This window comes from Balaenoptera musculus, chromosome 8, assembly GCF_009873245.2.
Source record: "Balaenoptera musculus isolate JJ_BM4_2016_0621 chromosome 8, mBalMus1.pri.v3, whole genome shotgun sequence".
Classification (NCBI taxonomy): domain Eukaryota; kingdom Metazoa; phylum Chordata; class Mammalia; order Artiodactyla; family Balaenopteridae; genus Balaenoptera; species Balaenoptera musculus.
This window is the reverse complement of record NC_045792.1, coordinates 38,344,538-38,361,469: the sequence shown is the minus strand read 5'-3', so window position 1 is coordinate 38,361,469 and position 16,932 is coordinate 38,344,538. Positions and strand designations below refer to the sequence as shown.

At 37.7% G+C, this 16,932-nt stretch overlaps 1 protein-coding gene across 1 annotated transcript in view; it reads right to left on the bottom strand.

The window, feature by feature from the left end:
- Positions 1–6,673: 6,673 nt before the first annotated feature.
- The window catches only part of MRE11 (MRE11 homolog, double strand break repair nuclease), a 75,529-nt gene continuing 65,270 nt past the window's right edge, over positions 6,674–16,932 (bottom strand). Inside the window, exons 17-20 of the mRNA XM_036861949.1 lie at positions 15,942–16,000; positions 14,022–14,089; positions 9,946–10,024; positions 6,674–7,487 (exon numbers count right to left, since the gene is read on the bottom strand). Coding sequence (XP_036717844.1) covers positions 7,431–7,487; positions 9,946–10,024; positions 14,022–14,089; positions 15,942–16,000 — 263 coding nt within the window. The 3' untranslated portion in view covers positions 6,674–7,430. The remainder of the gene's footprint in view (positions 7,488–9,945; positions 10,025–14,021; positions 14,090–15,941; positions 16,001–16,932) is intronic.

The window sequence follows — 16,932 nt, the reverse complement described above, 5'->3', positions numbered from 1 at the left end:
ATTACATATCCATCAGTATGACTAAAATTAAAAAGACTGAAAATACCAAATATTTTGCAAGGATATGGACTGGTGAGAGTGGAAACTGCTATAAGCAATGAAAAAGTACAGAGTCATGCTGCAACATGAATGATCTCAGACATCACACAGTGAGAAAGAAGTCATACACAATAAGGTACACATAGTATAATTCCACTTGAATGAAGTTATTATTTGGTAAATTTATAAAATTTGCCTGGAGAAGAATTTTCCGAGCTATTTTTAGTTACAGTTTTTTAACTTTGGTAACATTCCACCAAAGTGTATAGAAAAAACTTTACATTCCCTGTCTGCACTTTGCCAGTTTTTTTTGATATATTAACATGGAGGTGGAGGCCAATGCACTTAGATAAGAGAAAAAATTAAAGGCATAAGAATTGAAACAAGAAGCAAAAATATCTTTATCGGTGGGTCACATAAAATTACACCTGGAAAATCCTAGCGCATCAAAGATAAAACAAATTTAAATGATAGAATTCAGCAAGTTAGCAGGATATAAAATTATCATGCAAAAATGAATAGCTTTCATATATAAAAATAACCAGTTATAAGATATAATGGAAGGGCTTCCCTGGTGGCACAGTGGTTAAGAATCCTCCTGCCAATGCAGGGGACACCGTTTCGAGCCCTGTTCGGGGAGGATCCCACATGCTGTGGAGCAACTAAGCCTGTGCACCACAACTACTGAACCTGCACTCTAGAGTCCACAAGCCACAACTACTGAGCCCGCATGCCACAACTACTGAAACCCGCATGCCTAGAGCCCATGCTCCGCAACAAGAAGCCACCGCAATGAAGAGTAGCCCCTGCTCGCTGCAACTAGAGAAAGCCCGCACACAGCAATGAAGACTCAATGCAGCCGAAAATAAATAAAATAAATAAAATTTTTGAAGAAAGATATAATGGAAGAGAAAAACTATAATCACAATAGCAGCGCAAAAGACAAAATACTTAAGATTAAATTTTAGAAGTGTTCAAAACCTCTATGAAGAACATTTAGAACATTTCTGAAACACATAAAATAGACTTGACGTCCATACAAGATGTCAGTTCTTCCTAATTTATAAATTTAATGCAATTCCTCCAAAAAAAAACCAAAAAAATTTTTTGTTGCTGAAGCTACAAAATTGATACTTAAGTTCATTTGGAAAAACAAACATAAAAGAATAGCTAAGAAAACATTGAAAATGAAAAGCTATGAGGGGTGATTAGCCCTATCAGACATTATACCATACTACACAGTCTTCATATTTAAACCTTGTGCTATCAGTGCATGAAGAGACAGACCAATGGAATGGAATAGAAAGTCCAGAAATAGACCACACTACATATGAAAATCTAGCACATTGCTGGGGCAAAGAGGCCACTTTAATAAATGATGCACAGACAACTGGATAGTCATTTGTAAAAGATAAAATTAAATCCATTTCTCACAACTTTACAAAGAGTAAACTCTAAATGGATCAGAGATCTAAATGTGAAAGAAATGAAACTATAAGAGCACAAAAGGAAAGAAAACAAATTTTGCAATACATTATAGACAAAGGGCCAATATCCTTAATATAAAAGTTTTTAAAAAATTAATTTGGGGGGGAAGGGACTAAAAATCCTAGAAAAATGGACAAAATACACGAACAAGCAATGTACCAAAAATGGCCCTTACATATACATTTACAAGTTCAACTTCATTCATAACAGAAATGAAAACTAAAACTACATGGAGATAATCATCCACTAGATTGGCAAAAAATCAAAAGCTTGACAATTAATTCTGATGGTGAGGAGAAATATGGCAGTCTATATGGAGAAATAGGCAGTCTTACACATTTTTGGCAGAAATACAAAACGATGCAAACTCTCTGGAGGGAATTTGGCAGTATTTAGCAAAACTACATATGCATTCACCCTTTTACCCAGCAATCCCACCTTCTAGGAATTGACTCTGAAGATAAACTTCCAAAAATATGAAAATGCTAATAAGGTTAATATTGCAGCATTATTTATATATTGTAAATATTGGAACAACTTAAATACCCATATGTAGGAGAATGATAGAATAAACCATGGTATTTAAATTCAATGGAGTACTGTGTAGCTATGAAAAACAGAAAAGACCTTTATAAAATCGTAGGGAATAATTTCTAGGATATATTGTTTGGAGTGAGAATATATACAGCATACAAATTTTTGTATAAGAAAAATGGGGAAATTAAAAATACACATATCCACTTTTAGCAAAAAGAAATGCAGAAAGGATAAACAAGAATGAAACTGTTTACCTACAATGGATAGAGCAGAAAGAGGAGAAAGGGATGGGGCAACAGGGAAGGGAGTAAGATTTGAGGACACATGAGTATACACTGAAGAAAATAATAAGGGGTAAAGGAGCATTACCCCTTGCAACCTACTCTCAAAAGATTGAAAAAAAGTATATGTAAGTGTGCATGTTCATGCTTGTATATGAATATATATGTGTGGAACATACACACATAGAGAATAACTTTTTAAATGACGAAATGTTAAAAATTGGTGAATCTGCGTAAAAGGTAAAAAGTACTCTAGTATTCTTACACATTTTCCATAAATTTGATATTATTTCAAAATTAAAAGTTTAAAAAACATGACCTGGTTTTAAAGCACTACTAAAAAGCTCAGAAATCAAGACTGGGATGATCAACCATTGGGCGTTTTCAGATATGTCTATGGATGGATAGATGTCATTGCAGAAGTCCTATTTCCGTACTATTAAGACCAATAGACAAAAAAAACCCCACAAAAAACCAAAAAAACCAACAGACGTGCAATTGCACCTCTTATTCCATTAGGCAATGGCTTTTTGCCTCTAGCAGCATTTGCGCAAAGTCCAGATACGCCCCGCAATCAGTTCAAATGCAATCATAGGTAGGCTGAAGTTAGTTTTATAAGCTTATAGTGGAGAAAATACTGATTTTTAAACAAAACGAACATGAAACTCTTGAAATTAAACAGGCACTGTGATCAAGGGTACTCAAGCACTAGTGTTGCGTAGCTGTACGTGAATCATCAGCACTGCCTAGTGGCTCTGACAGGCAGAAGAGAGTGTGGCCTGGGCCAACCAGCCTAATATCCATTGTGCTTCTTTCATTTAATCAACTATTATGTGCAATCACCACTCAAGAGCTCTTTGAATCTCACTTTACCACTTATGACGTCAAGGCACACAGATTAAATATTCTTTTATTTGACCCAAATTATTATTGAGTGACAACATTTAAATTACACATCGGAAGGCAGTACAATTACCTCTTAAAACAGGCTATGATGGTTTAATTAAAAGAGTTTGATAGGGCTTCCCCGGTGGCGCAGTGGTTGAGAATCCACCTGCCAATGCAGGGGACACGGGTTCAAGCCCTGGTCTGGGAAGATCCCACATGCCGCGGAGCGACTAGGCCCGTGAGCCACAACTACTGAGCCTGCGCGTCTGGAGCTTGTGCTCCGCAACAAGAGAGGCCGCGACAGTGAGAGGCCCGCGCACCGCAATGAAGAGTGGCCGCCGCTCTCTGCAACTAGAGAAAGCCCTCACATAGAAACGAAGACCCAAAACAGCCAAAAATAAATAAACAAATAAATAGCGTTCCCTTAAATAAAAAAAAAAGAGTTTGATAGAGAAGATATGGAAAAATCATGATGTCAAGAAAAGTACCAAGGTGAACATACACCTTGACACAGAGACTAAAATATTTGACTATACAATTTGGGGTTCTAATTCAACAATTTTTGTTAGTAGTCATGCCGAAAGTAACTGGAGAAATATATACATAATTGTTGAGAGGTTGTGTCTGGGGAGAGGATTATAGGGAAATACACACGTTTTGATAAAATTTCAATGTCTGAATTTTGAAGGATGAATATGCATTGCCTTTACGATTTAAACAGCTAAAATCAGATCTAGTTATCAGTCATGGCAATAGCAAGCTACGTGAACTGACTTCTTAAGAGATTAAGCTAAATCACTAGTATTTTCAGACCTAGCTATTAAACATTAAGTTCAGACTATTAAAAGAAAATGAGAAAAGCAAATGATGAAATGTGGACATTTTTCTTTCAAAATATGGAAGCTCTTTGGACTCAAAAAACCAAGTCTTCAATCTATAAAAACTTTTATAATAATCTTAATGGTAGTTAGCTTTAAAAAGCCACAAAATACTGTGAATTAAATGTATGAGAGATACAAAAGAGGACATCAGATTACATTGGGGGATGGTTATTTTTATTAAATTTAATTAATTAATTAATTTTCTTTTTGGCCATGTTGAGTCTTTGTTGCTGCGCGTGGGCTTTCTCTAGTTGTGTTGAGCGGGGGCTACTCTTCGCTGCGGTGCAAGGGCTTCTCACTGCAGTGGCTTCTCTTGTGGCGGAGCACAGGCTCTAGGCACTGCGGGCTTCAGTTGTGGCACGTGGGCTCAGTAGTTGTGGCACATGGGCTTAGTTGCTCCGCAGTATGTGGGATCTTCCCGGACCAGGGATCGAACCCATGTCCCCTGCATGGGCAGGTGGATTCTTAACCACTGTGCCACCAGGGAAGTCCCGTTATTTTTAAATATAGTACATTTCATCAGAAAAATTTTACAATGGGAGACTTTTTTATTCCATTTTTCTAATAAAGAGTTTTTCCTCTTTGTTTATTAAAACATAAAATGTTTTCTTCTTGACCCTTTACATGTAAAATTTATCAATTTTACGGGCAATTTCCTGGCAATTTCACCAGGCTGAGCCAGGTGAAATATGTCAAGCAATTTACATATAAAATTAGAAAGCTAATTTTGGTCTTACTGCATAGTTTAGTATGCACAGGTTCCAAATTTACTTCAAAACTACACTGATTTAATTTTAGATTTGGAAGCACCACCTTGTGGCAAAAGTAAGAACTTCTGAATTGAAGGAGTCAAGACGAGTTTCCGGGAGAGAACACTGGTGGGCTTCTGAGGCACTGGTCAAGTTCTATTTCCTGACCTGTATAGAGAATGCCATGAGGCTCACTTTATCATTATCTGTTAAAGCACATGACTTTTCTGTTATTGCAGGTCATAATTTTAAAAGTTTAGGGAAAAAATGTACAATTTGTACCCAAATTGAAAGTCGTATGCCTAAATGCTTGAATTTTCTAAAAGTACCAGTTTTATTTCCTAGAATTGTAAATGCACTATTGTATTTTTGATACACAACAAAATGCCAGAAAGAGGGATATTCTTTGGTAAACGATGGAAGGATTTTTTTCCTCAAAATGTTTTCACTGAGGCCCTCTCTCAGCCTCCAGAGCAACTCTTGGGGCTTTGCAGTCATCTGGAAATCACCACTACACACCTATCCCAACGTGTCTGAAAACTGCCCAAAAAACCCTAGACTTCACTGCATCAATACAGAATATCAAGGATATGTGGCATATTTAACTATGCAGCAATATTCATCAAAAAGGCTTTTCTTTCCTATTTACTGTATTTCCAGGAAGTGACACACGCTATTCACAAAATGACCTGAATTGGCTGAGAGTTTCACCCTCTCTCACTGCCATGGAATCACTTTTCCTAGGAGCTAACACAGAATCACATTTAGTACCTCTTTCATACCGTAGAGCAGTTTGTAGGAAGGGAGAAAGCCTTACTCTTTTTTTCTCAGGAACCTGTCAGGACGCATTAGTGACCATCTCCCTCACTATGACCCTCACCCCAGCAGGTGACATCTCATTGGCAGGTGAGAAGAGCCATTGGCTGAGTCTTCCCAGACAGCCACCCAAACCAGCTTCCATCCCACCATGGAGAGCGACTCTTGATTTCATCTTTGCTTCATTCAAATACTGGGAATATTAAAGAGGGAGCAGATGTGCCTGAGAATATTTCACAGGACAAGGCCTTCTGCTGAGTTAATGCAACCTGCTAGAATAATCCTTATGCTCAAGTGAGGCACAGAAAACATTTTTAAAGAAACGAAGGTTACATCGCAATTCTTGACTTAGACCCATTAAAAGGGCTATGATATAGAGGCAGCCACTAAGCAAATGCTGCCTTTTATAGTTTGACACATTCTAGGTATGAATATGCCAATAATCAGGAATATCGCTCAGTCTAGCGTTTGTTTCTACATATAAAGAAATGTCAGGCTGTTGTACCACCAAGATCTATAACTTCCTTAAGGAGTCTTGAATATATAGCTGCATTGTAAGATGAAAAGAAGGAATACTCTCAGGGAGTCTTTTAACAGAGTCTTAAAAAGGAGAATGGGATTATGGAACTTCAATCTGAAGAGGTCAAATTCTTAGGTCCCCCGAATACAAATAAGAAAATGTAACAGGAGCTGCTTCTCTAAGATTTTGGAATTGCCCATGCTCAATGTTAAGATAAAATATTATTAATGAGAAACCTTGGCACTGATATTCCACAGAAGTTATATTTCAATATGTTTATCTAATATAACCATAAGGTTCAAGTGACCACTCTATCTTAAAAAAAAAGAACAAAAAACTCTTCAATAGCTTCTAAGAAGATATGGTTAAATTATTTTAACCCTTTCCTCCTAGAAACAGGTATGAGAGAGAGAGAGAGACAGAGAACCATTAATAATAGAAAATAATGGAGAAAATTACTACCATTCAATGGGAACATAATCCTCTGGAATCTTGGCTACAACTGGAATAAAAAACTCAATAATTCTGACAGACTTTATTTTCTGATACAAACTTATATCTAGTTATTCAAAGTATAGGGTATATGTAATCATTCAAAGTTTCTGGCTGATACTATCACAAGCATTAGAAAAAGAGCATATACTGAGTAACAGACAGTGAGCTTAGGTACTGTTTCATATAAATTGTTTTACCTGCAGGAAATCTAGGATGTCTAGAAGTTACAAAAATTATAAAAAGGGCTAGATTCTATAAGCTCTTTTCCTCAACTTTGGCTAAATATAATAACCTTAAAATACTGACAGTCTTTGATTATAAAGCAGAAACGTACAATGGTAGATTTATTTTAGTCCTTACTCAAGACTGTATTTAAGCAAAGCTCTCACTCGGTAAGACATATACTGATGTATGTCAGAAAAACAACATTCTAAGTTTTATGGAGCATTTACAGAACAGGTAATGTTAACAACCAGATTAAAAAATAAGGAAAACCAATGCTATACTATATACCCTTGAGCTGGGAAGTTTCTCAAATAATGAAGTCATGTTCAGGAAATGATATTCAAAAACATAAATTTTTATACATTAGTTTCTCTGTTAAGTAAGAATCATTCAAATTCTTCAGTTAACAGCAATACTCAAAAAATCTTCAAATCTTCAACCGGTAAACTTGTAGTTTACAATGTTTCGATTTTTCCTGAATCTTGAAAACTTCAAACTGCCATTAAATATATTATCTTCTGTTTCTTCTTAAAGAACTAATGTTCATAAAAGGATCATCATCATCATCCTGGAATGACATCCAAATGTAAAATTAGTGACTGTTCCATGCTTCACTGAAACAAGACAGAAGTTCTTATGGGCAAAACAATACCAGTAAGAGCCATTTTCTCCTTTCACATGGGGTAGACTTTCATTTTTCTATTTCCTTTATAAATATGAATAGTTTGTCAATTTTTTTCTCTTCCATCCTTCCTTAGTAGCTATTTCATTGTTAAAACAATGAAAGTCCAGCTAAATTCTTAGCAAGCATTAAAAATAAAAATTTATCCTGCTCTATATGTGTGTATATATATAAGCCCACAATATATATCATATATATTTCTCTCAACTATTCACCTTAATAAAAGCAAATAAGGCATGGGCAAGACAAAAAAAAAAAAACACCAAAAAAACCTCTTCAAGTCATTTCTATTAGGTTTTTAAATAGGTTTTTTTTTTTTTTTCACTTACATTTTATAACTGGTATATCTGATGTTCTGGAAATTCAGAGCCAAAAAAATAATGAAGCCACATGACCTAATTCAGAAATAGCTGTAATTTTTATTTCCATTACCCATTTAATGCTAGAAATAGACAGCTACTCTCAGACTGGTACAAGAAGCAACCTAGGAAAGCAACCTTTCAAATATTTTTTTTTGGAAAAATAAGTAGAGGAACTATTTAGTTTCAAAGAGTTCCCATGCTGCTGGGACGTAGATTATATGCATAGTAAGAATAGGCAGGAATATCAGATGTTAAGTAAGAATTTAATTAGAGAGAATGAAAACTTAACCTTCGATAAGCCCCAAATACATAATTTGATGAGATTAACATAAAATCAATGATATACATTCTATAACTAACTATTCAAAAGAGAAAGCAAATTTGTAAAGTTTTGATTTATGTTTCTTTTAAGACATTAATAAAAAGGGATAATTATTTGGTGTTAGGCTCTGCTGGTGATATTAACATGTCCCAGTGTTCGCTAAATTAGCTATCTCTAGTGAGATATGGATGCCTTGAGAAACACAAATTCGCTCTCAATTATTGATTCATTTTCTGCTACCATAAAAGGCAGAACTCGTTAATAAATCAGAGATAAATCCAAACCATAGTAGAGAATTTGCTAGTAGTTCTCCTTTGCAGCTAACATGAACTATATGAATTTCTGTAAGTAACATATAACCACATGTATATCTAGATGCTTTGGAATTAACAAACGGGTCAACAACTGCCCACTTCTCTCCTGGAGGCAACATGCTAGTATTTAATAGGCAGACTGAGCTCATGGTGCCATTTTTCTTTGCAGCCTGAGTTCTGGGGAGTCTTCTCTTCAAGCTGTTTCAAAACCACAGCTGGGACACAGGGAACATGACGGCAGCAGGTGAAACTCAAAATCAAAGGCGTGAGTCATGTGGTACAACAGGGATGAACCTGGAGGACACTATGCTCAGTGAAATAAGCCAGGCTCAAAAAGACAAATGCTGTATAATTCCACTTATATGAAGTATCAGAGTAGTCAAAATCATAATGACACAAAGTAGAAGAGCCCCTTGCCAGGGGCTGAGGAGAGGGGAAAATGAGGAGATGTGGTTCAATGGGTATAGATTTTTCGTTTTGGAACATGAAAAGGTTCTGGAGATCGTTGTACAACAGTGTGAATATACTTAATATTAGTGAACAAACTGTACACTTAAAACTGGTTAAGATGGGGCTTCCCTGGTGGCGCAGTGGTTGAGAATCTGCCTGCCAATGCAGGGGACACGGGTTCGAGCCCTGGTCTGGGAAGATCCCACATGCCGTGGAGCAACTGGGCCCGTGAGCCACAATTACTGAGCCTGCGCGTCTGGAGCCTGTGCTCTGCAACAAGAGAGGCCGCGATAGTGAGTGGCCCGCGCACCGCGATGAAGAGTGGCCCCCACTTGCCGCAAGTAGAGAAAGCCCTCACACAGAAACGAAGACCCAACACAGCCATAAATAAATAAATAAATAAATTAAAAAAAAAACAAAACAAAACTGGTTAAGATGGTAAGTTTTATGTTGTGTGTTTCTACCACAACTGAAAAACACCATCATGTACCACCTTAAATATACGGGAAATGTGTAGAGCATATAGTGAACATTTAATAAACATTCTGTTGTAAAGTAACATCAAAGGCTTTCACGATATCATCACCACTATTTCTCCAAACATAAACACCAGAAGCTGAAAAAACTATTCTGATCCTACTGTTAACGGGGCAAGTTAAATAAGAGCTGAGTGAATATTATATGTTAAGGATCTGCAGGCCTTTCACATCTGAGGTATTTCCATCGATGAGCACTAAGCAGAGGCCACTCACTGACTCAATGTTAACTATGGTTCAAAGGAAGGAGATCAATGAAACTATTTTTAGAAATAATTTTTGGCAACTAGCGTAGCAGTCCCTATTCAGATTTTATAAACATTTAAGAATTATTTAAGACTTAACGTATTACGCTATTACCTCATCTGATTCAAAATCAACCCCTTTAGTGTTGTGGCTCCGGGACATGTGTTTGCTCGATGATGAAGTGCTCAACCACCTGAGGCAAAATATGAGAAAAACAGAGAAAATGAACCAAAGAATTCATCACAAAGAAGTTTTTAGCTAAGTTTTTCATTTTAGTAGCAGCCATGAATAAAAATAACTAACACATTCCCTTCGAGCTACATTAGAGGCAGTAGGAGCTTAGTGGCAATGAAAAGGACTCTGATGTCAGGGTCTGAATTCCAGTTCTGCCATTTAGGGGCTACATGGCTTCAAGCAGCTTAGCCTCTCTGTGCCGCAATTTCCTCACCTGTAAAACGAGGATGATAAGAACTTTTTAAAGATTAAATGTGTTTATATACTTAAACACTTTGATCAGTGCCTGACACACATGAAGCATGCCACAGATGTTTGCTGACATCATAGTTCTTAGCATATATTAACATGTATCTACTACCATCTTCTAATCCTGAAAATTATGGCAATATTGAAATATTTTAAATCAAATCTCAGTTACGTTTCTATAACAGGATAAAAGGATCTTAGGAAAGGCTCACCGCTTTCTAGGGTTGCCTGACTGTTAATATTATTTGTGTCCAGTCCGAATAACAAATATTTATTTAGTGCTTGACCCCTGCCAGGTACTATGATAGGCCCTGGAAAACATCAGTAAGCAAGATAATCAGGAATCTACTTTTATGAAGCTTAACTTGTAGTGATGGAACTCATATTCCTATGTATTTTTACTAACAAAAATTTTAAGTCATCTTAGGACAGGGGCCAGCAAACTTGGCTAGCAGACCAAATCCAGCCTACCTGTTCCTTACAGCCTGTGAGCTAAGAATGGTCTTCACATTTTGAAATGGGTATATTTACATGGTTATATAAACACCTACATAATATCCCCAGTTTTGCCTCTTGGCCCGCAAAGCCTAAAATATTTACTACCTGGCCCTTTAAGAAAAAAGTCTGCCGGCTCCTGTCTTAAATAAAAGCAGTGTTTGTGAACTCTTAGCCAACAATTTATTACCATGCTTTGGGATGTTACTATAGCAAACAAAATATATCTAAAGGTCTTGTCTGGACAAATTGCTGAGAGTCAAGAGGTCTATGCATCAGAAGGAAACAGAAAAATCCACAGCCCCTTAGGCACAAAAGTAAAGGACAGGAGGATTTGCCGAGCAAACTTGAAGAGCAACATAGCTTTGGAGGTAGAGGATCAAGGAATCTATCAACCAATCTACCTGGGAAGTCCCCAACTCTCTGTACTTGACCTAAGCAGGAACTGAGCATTGTTGACTTGTTTCTATCATCTGTGACAGGAAGAAGCAGATCAAAAGCATGAAGCCACAGTGCCAAGGCTAGCCACAGCAGGTGAGGCATTGTTGCTGTGAGAGCTGGGGAAAGAGGGGGGTTATAGGAAGAAGCACCCACTGAGGCCTGACTCCGCTTGCTGATGTCTCCCCAGACAAATAACCAGTGGTGTCCAGAAACAAGCCAGGCATTCTACACCAGATGCTGGCTCATTTGATCATAGCAGGAGCCCCTAATTCTGCACCAGAGGACCTCACACACCTACAGATCCAGTCTATGAGAGGTCCCCTATCCTTAGAAAGCAGTGGCAGGAAGGGAAGAATGGTTATACAGTTTTGACTCCTGGGTCAAATAAATGGGCTATTGTCCTGGATGTCAAAAAATGTTTAATTGGATTAGTTTTCTGTGGATGGCTCAAAAATAAGGCAGACAGGGTGTATTACATTGAGTGCCACGAGCTGTATGTCTTCTCCATTTTTGTACAGATATAACTTGGAGGCACAAGTCAGAATTCCTACCTAGAGATGTTCAGCCAATTATGTCAGTTGTAGCAGCATCACAAGCATAAGAGAACATGTTAAATTGGCCTTGGTACATAAAAGTTGCCACCAAAATGTTGGCTCCCCCCACTGCAAGGTTTAATAGAATCCCCTCCATCTCTCCTCCTCTACCTGGCCTGATGGGGCCAGGTCTTCTCTTGCTCACTGCTTTAAGGTCGGCGTGGGGGGAGGGTTGCCACCAGCTCTATCAAATCTGGAAGGGTCCTTTTATCCCCAGTACAACCATGTAGAGTTTGGTGCAGTTCTTCCAGGGAAAAGTGGGTGGATTTCCACTGCCCATCCAGCAGAAAGGAGTTTTACAGTTGGAAGTTCTTTCCTTTTTAAAGTCAACTACCAGAATATTAGTGCTTTTACTGCTTACCATTCTTCCCATTATTCTTGTTCTATTTCCCTAGCCTGTTATTTCTTCAATAAGCCCTTCTAGAGGTGTTACTATGTGTTAAGTACTGTACTTAGCACTTCACAAATATTAACTCACTTTAAAGCCTCATAACAACACTTTGAGGTAAATATTATTATCTTCATCTTACAGATGAGGACACTGAGGCACAGAAGTCAAAAAAACTTGCACAAGGTCCACACTCAGTAAGTGGTAGAGCTTAAATACTTTAAATGATGAGTGAAATAACTATACAAACCATGCCATTACTAAACAATTCTTCAAAGACAGCATAACTTGTGTCACCCAGTTGCTGTCATCAGAAACACAAATCTGCCAAGGCTGATTTCAGATTTCTTGCCAAAATGTTCGTTTCTAAATCTCCTCTCGTCAATTAAGTGATTCTTATTACATGCACAGAGGTCTGAGAGCTTAATCTATTATGTGAAGAAGCAACAGCAGAGGATGGACCTAGAGATTATCGTACTAAGCGAAGTCAGTCAGAAAGAGAAAGACAAAGATCACATGATATCACTTACATGTGGAATCCAAAATACGACACAAATGAACTTATCTACAAAACAGAAACAGACTCACAGACATAGAGGACAGACTTGTAGCTGCCAAGGGGGAGGCAGGTGGGGGAGGGATGGAGTGGGAGTTTGGGGTTAGCAGATGCAAATTATTATATTGATACACAGGATGGATAAACAACAAGGTCCTACTGCATAGCATAGGGAACCATATTCAGTATCCTGTGATAAACCATAATGGAAAAGAATATGAAAAAGAATATGTATATGTACAACTGATTCACTTTGCTGTACAGCAGAGATTAACACAACATTGTAAGTCAACTATACTTCAATAAAATTAAAAAAAAAAAAAAAAGCAGCAGCAGCAGCAACAGCAAAGATGAGTCCTGGAGCAGAATGCTTGGCTCCGTGACTGGCTGTGTGACTTTAGGTAAGTTACTTAGACTACCACGCGTCACTTTCTTCAAAGGTAAAAGGGGGAAAATAGAGTTATAAGTATATTTACCTCCTGGAGTGACTGTGAGCAGCAAATGAGCTAATTCATATGCAAATAAGCTAATTCATATGCAAAGGCTCAGAATGGTACCTGACACATAGCAAGTGCTAAAAGCTGAAACAGAATATTAACAAAATACAAAGCTATTTTCTGTTAATTGGAGAGGACATAGTACTCCAGCAAGAAAATCACTGGGTAATAAAGGCAAAAGGAAATGAATGACAAGTTATTCAAATTTTCAGTGAAAATACTTGTAATAATGCTGCATTGACTCCACGAACTACCCCTTGGTCTATTTTTCACTTTTGTACGTACGTGACTAGCTGATAATAAATCTGTTAGACTTCCAGAGCTTCCCTGGTGGCGCAATGGTTAAGATCTGCCTGCCAATGCAGGGGACATGGGTTTGAACCCTGGTCTGGGAAGATCCCACATGCCACAGAGCAACTAAGCCCGTGTGCCGCAACTACTGAGCCTGTGAGCCACAACTATTGAAGCCTGCACGCCTAGAGTCCGTGCTCTGTAATAAGAAAAGCCACCGCAATGAGAAGCCCGCACACCGCAATGAAGAGTAGCTCCCGTTTGCCGCAACTAGACAAAGCCTGTGTGCAGGAATGAAGACCCAACACAGCCATACATACATACATACATAAATAAAACTTTTTAAAAAATCAGACTTCCATAGCATAGAGAAATGTATATGTTGAATTCTGGATAATTTTTAATTTTTTCAGATATTCCTTTTTGCAGGAAGTCACTGCACCGACCTTTGATCAGCTTTGGAAGTGGTAGGAAAAATGTCTTCTTCCGTATCTGACTCATCTACCACAATTACCTAAGGGGGAGAAACAGAAGAGCAAATAGTCTTTGTGGGAATGGAAAATCTAAATAAAAATGCATTAGCTAACGTCAAAAAATATATATTTTTACAAAAAGTTACAAAAAAGGAGGCAGATACCATGTAAGCAATAACCATGAAAACTAAAGCTCTGCCTAACCTCCCCACTAATGTCACTCTTCATTTATAAATGGTTTTTTATACAACATGTGTGAGCTCACTTCTCTCCTACTACCACGGCAGCCTGGGTACCTAAACATGCACTTAGATTGGTGAATGACTCACATTGGGTCATGTGTGGACAGTGCCCTGTGATTTTTTTGGGTTCTAATGAGGAACTAGGCCATCGGTGCTTCATCTCCAATTTTAAATGAGGTATAAGACTGTGTGGGAAGTACCGGATATCTGTTTTTCTGTTACATTTATCCCTGTTAAATACCACTTGCTGCTTTTAAGCCCCATGAAAGATACTTGTGATTCTTCATTCTATCATCCAAATTACTACCTATTCCTCTACATTTTGTGTTATCTTGACACTTAATACACACATTTGCCATGTCTTCATCCAACTGATAAAGCCAAAGAAAAAATAGTGAAAAAAGCAGCACTTGAGACCCCCCCTCCACCCAAGGCTGACATTGAACTATTAATCAAAAACCGTTAAATGAAGTTGTCTAAATAGCTATGAATCCAGCCAATATTTCTGCATTTTGTCCATGAAACTATCAGGAGATTGTCTTAAGTGCCTTGAAGGAATCAAATGCCTTCGGCATTCCCCTTATCTACCACTATGTCACCTCAATCAAAAAAATGAAAGAAAAAGTTACCATGACTTGTTCTTTCTGAACTCATGTTCTTGCATTATAAAAGAAAAATCTAGAAGGGAAGCTACCTTGTGGACATGATGATAATTTTGTTTTCAGATATGATCTTGAAGCGATAGCAGGCAATAGTTGAATAGGAATAATGAAATGGAGCTCAGGATAAAAGTTAGCACCAGTATACCCATATATAACTGTATAATAATGAGAGGGAAAAAAAAAAACAGAGAAGTTTTCTGGAAGAGGAGGTGGTCAATTGTGTCACATACTCAAGAGATCAAGAAGGAGTGAAATTTGAGAAAATGATGGTGGGGCAGTATGATATAGAGCAACAATTCTCAACTAGGTGTGATTTTTAACCCCCCCTCCCATCCCAGAAACATCTGGACATGTCTGGAGACATTTTGATTATCATAACTAGGGGGGACACCCCAGGCATCTAGTAGGTAGAGGCCAGGGATGGTGCCTGGGAAGTAAGACACATGTGTTTTGAAAGAGGGGTAACAGGAGAATCAAGCCCATTCTGGACTCTTCTTGGAATCCAAAGGAAGAGCAGAAGTTTCATGTTAAATCTACAGCTGAACACAGAGGTCCATAGACTCAGACCTTGTAGCTTGTCTTGAGTCTGCCTTCAGCCATTAAGACATGAGCCAGAGTATTATGAGAGTATAAGTAACAAAAGGAAGCCAGCAATAAATAAGACCTCTCTATGCACTGAATGCCCATCTTCAATCATAGTTTTCCATGCATGGACTCTTTTGGTTCAACGTTATTATCCTTAAAAATATTACTGGGTACATACATTTATGGGTGTCCAATCATGCGATCCATTATTAAAGAAAGAAAAAGAGAAACCCTCCTCCCACGCAAAAACCCTAGAAGCTCTCAGTCTAGATAATCAGTAAAGTTCTCTGCAGTTTTAACGTTCCACATTTTTTCTTCTTTTATTTACTTTGTAGACCAAAGAACTGACAATCATAATGCAGGAAACATAAATCGGTACACAATTACAAAACTTTTTTTCTTACCTCTGAATAATTCTTAGTAGCAACATTTTGGGAGGGCTGCTGTCTTGCAGCTTTAAAGGCTATAATGAAAAAGATGAAACATCCATTATGCTATTCTTAAAAAAGCTTAGAAAAATTTGCACACTTCTTTAGCTGAAGGTTTCCTAAGTCCTATCTGCAAAAATCCATGATGACTAATTATAAAACCACTTACTGTGCTTTAAAATCGGGAGATGAAATTATATGTCTAACTACCAGTCTCATATGATTTCCTGGTTTACTCAAATAAAGTAGTAATAAGCAGTGTTCATAAATACACCTACACTAAAAATATTTTATAGAAAAATACCTGAAGGATAAAATCTGATCACCTAATGGACTGAACTCCAAATACAGTGAAAGTAACCCTCCTCAGGTGTTGCTTCTCTTATGGTTAGCAATCTCTTTCCCTGTGGGAGCCACATGGTTCCAGTAAGCGCTTCCTTATTCTCCTCTACTTTGTTAGAAATATTCAGTCCCTAAGAAATAGTCCAGAGGGAATGCTAGAAAACAGCCTCCCTTTCATTCCATGATAACTTTCCTATGAATCCTTACATTTTCAGCTTTGTAAACTTGGTTAGAAACATGAAGTTTAGTTAATTTTTATTTTTCCCGAGACCAAAACTGTTAATATTTTTATTTTATAGTAAGAAATATATGTTTGGTCTTCATCCACATTTCTGGCAGAGAGCCCCTAAAACCCTAATTTCCTAAAGTAATGAGAGCCATCAAGGTGCTTTTTGCTATGTTAATGAGGTAACTTTGGGACCACAACTGAGGAGGGAGGCTGGTTACCAGGGGAACCAACCAGGAATAGAGGGTTCGAACTTTCAGCCCCATCCCCGATTTCTGGGGAGGCAAGAGGAGCTAGAGGGTGAATCAATCACCAACAGCCAATGCTTTAATCAATCATTCCTATGTAGTGGGGCCTCCATAAAAACCCAAAAGGAGGGGGTTCAGAGAGCTTCCAGGT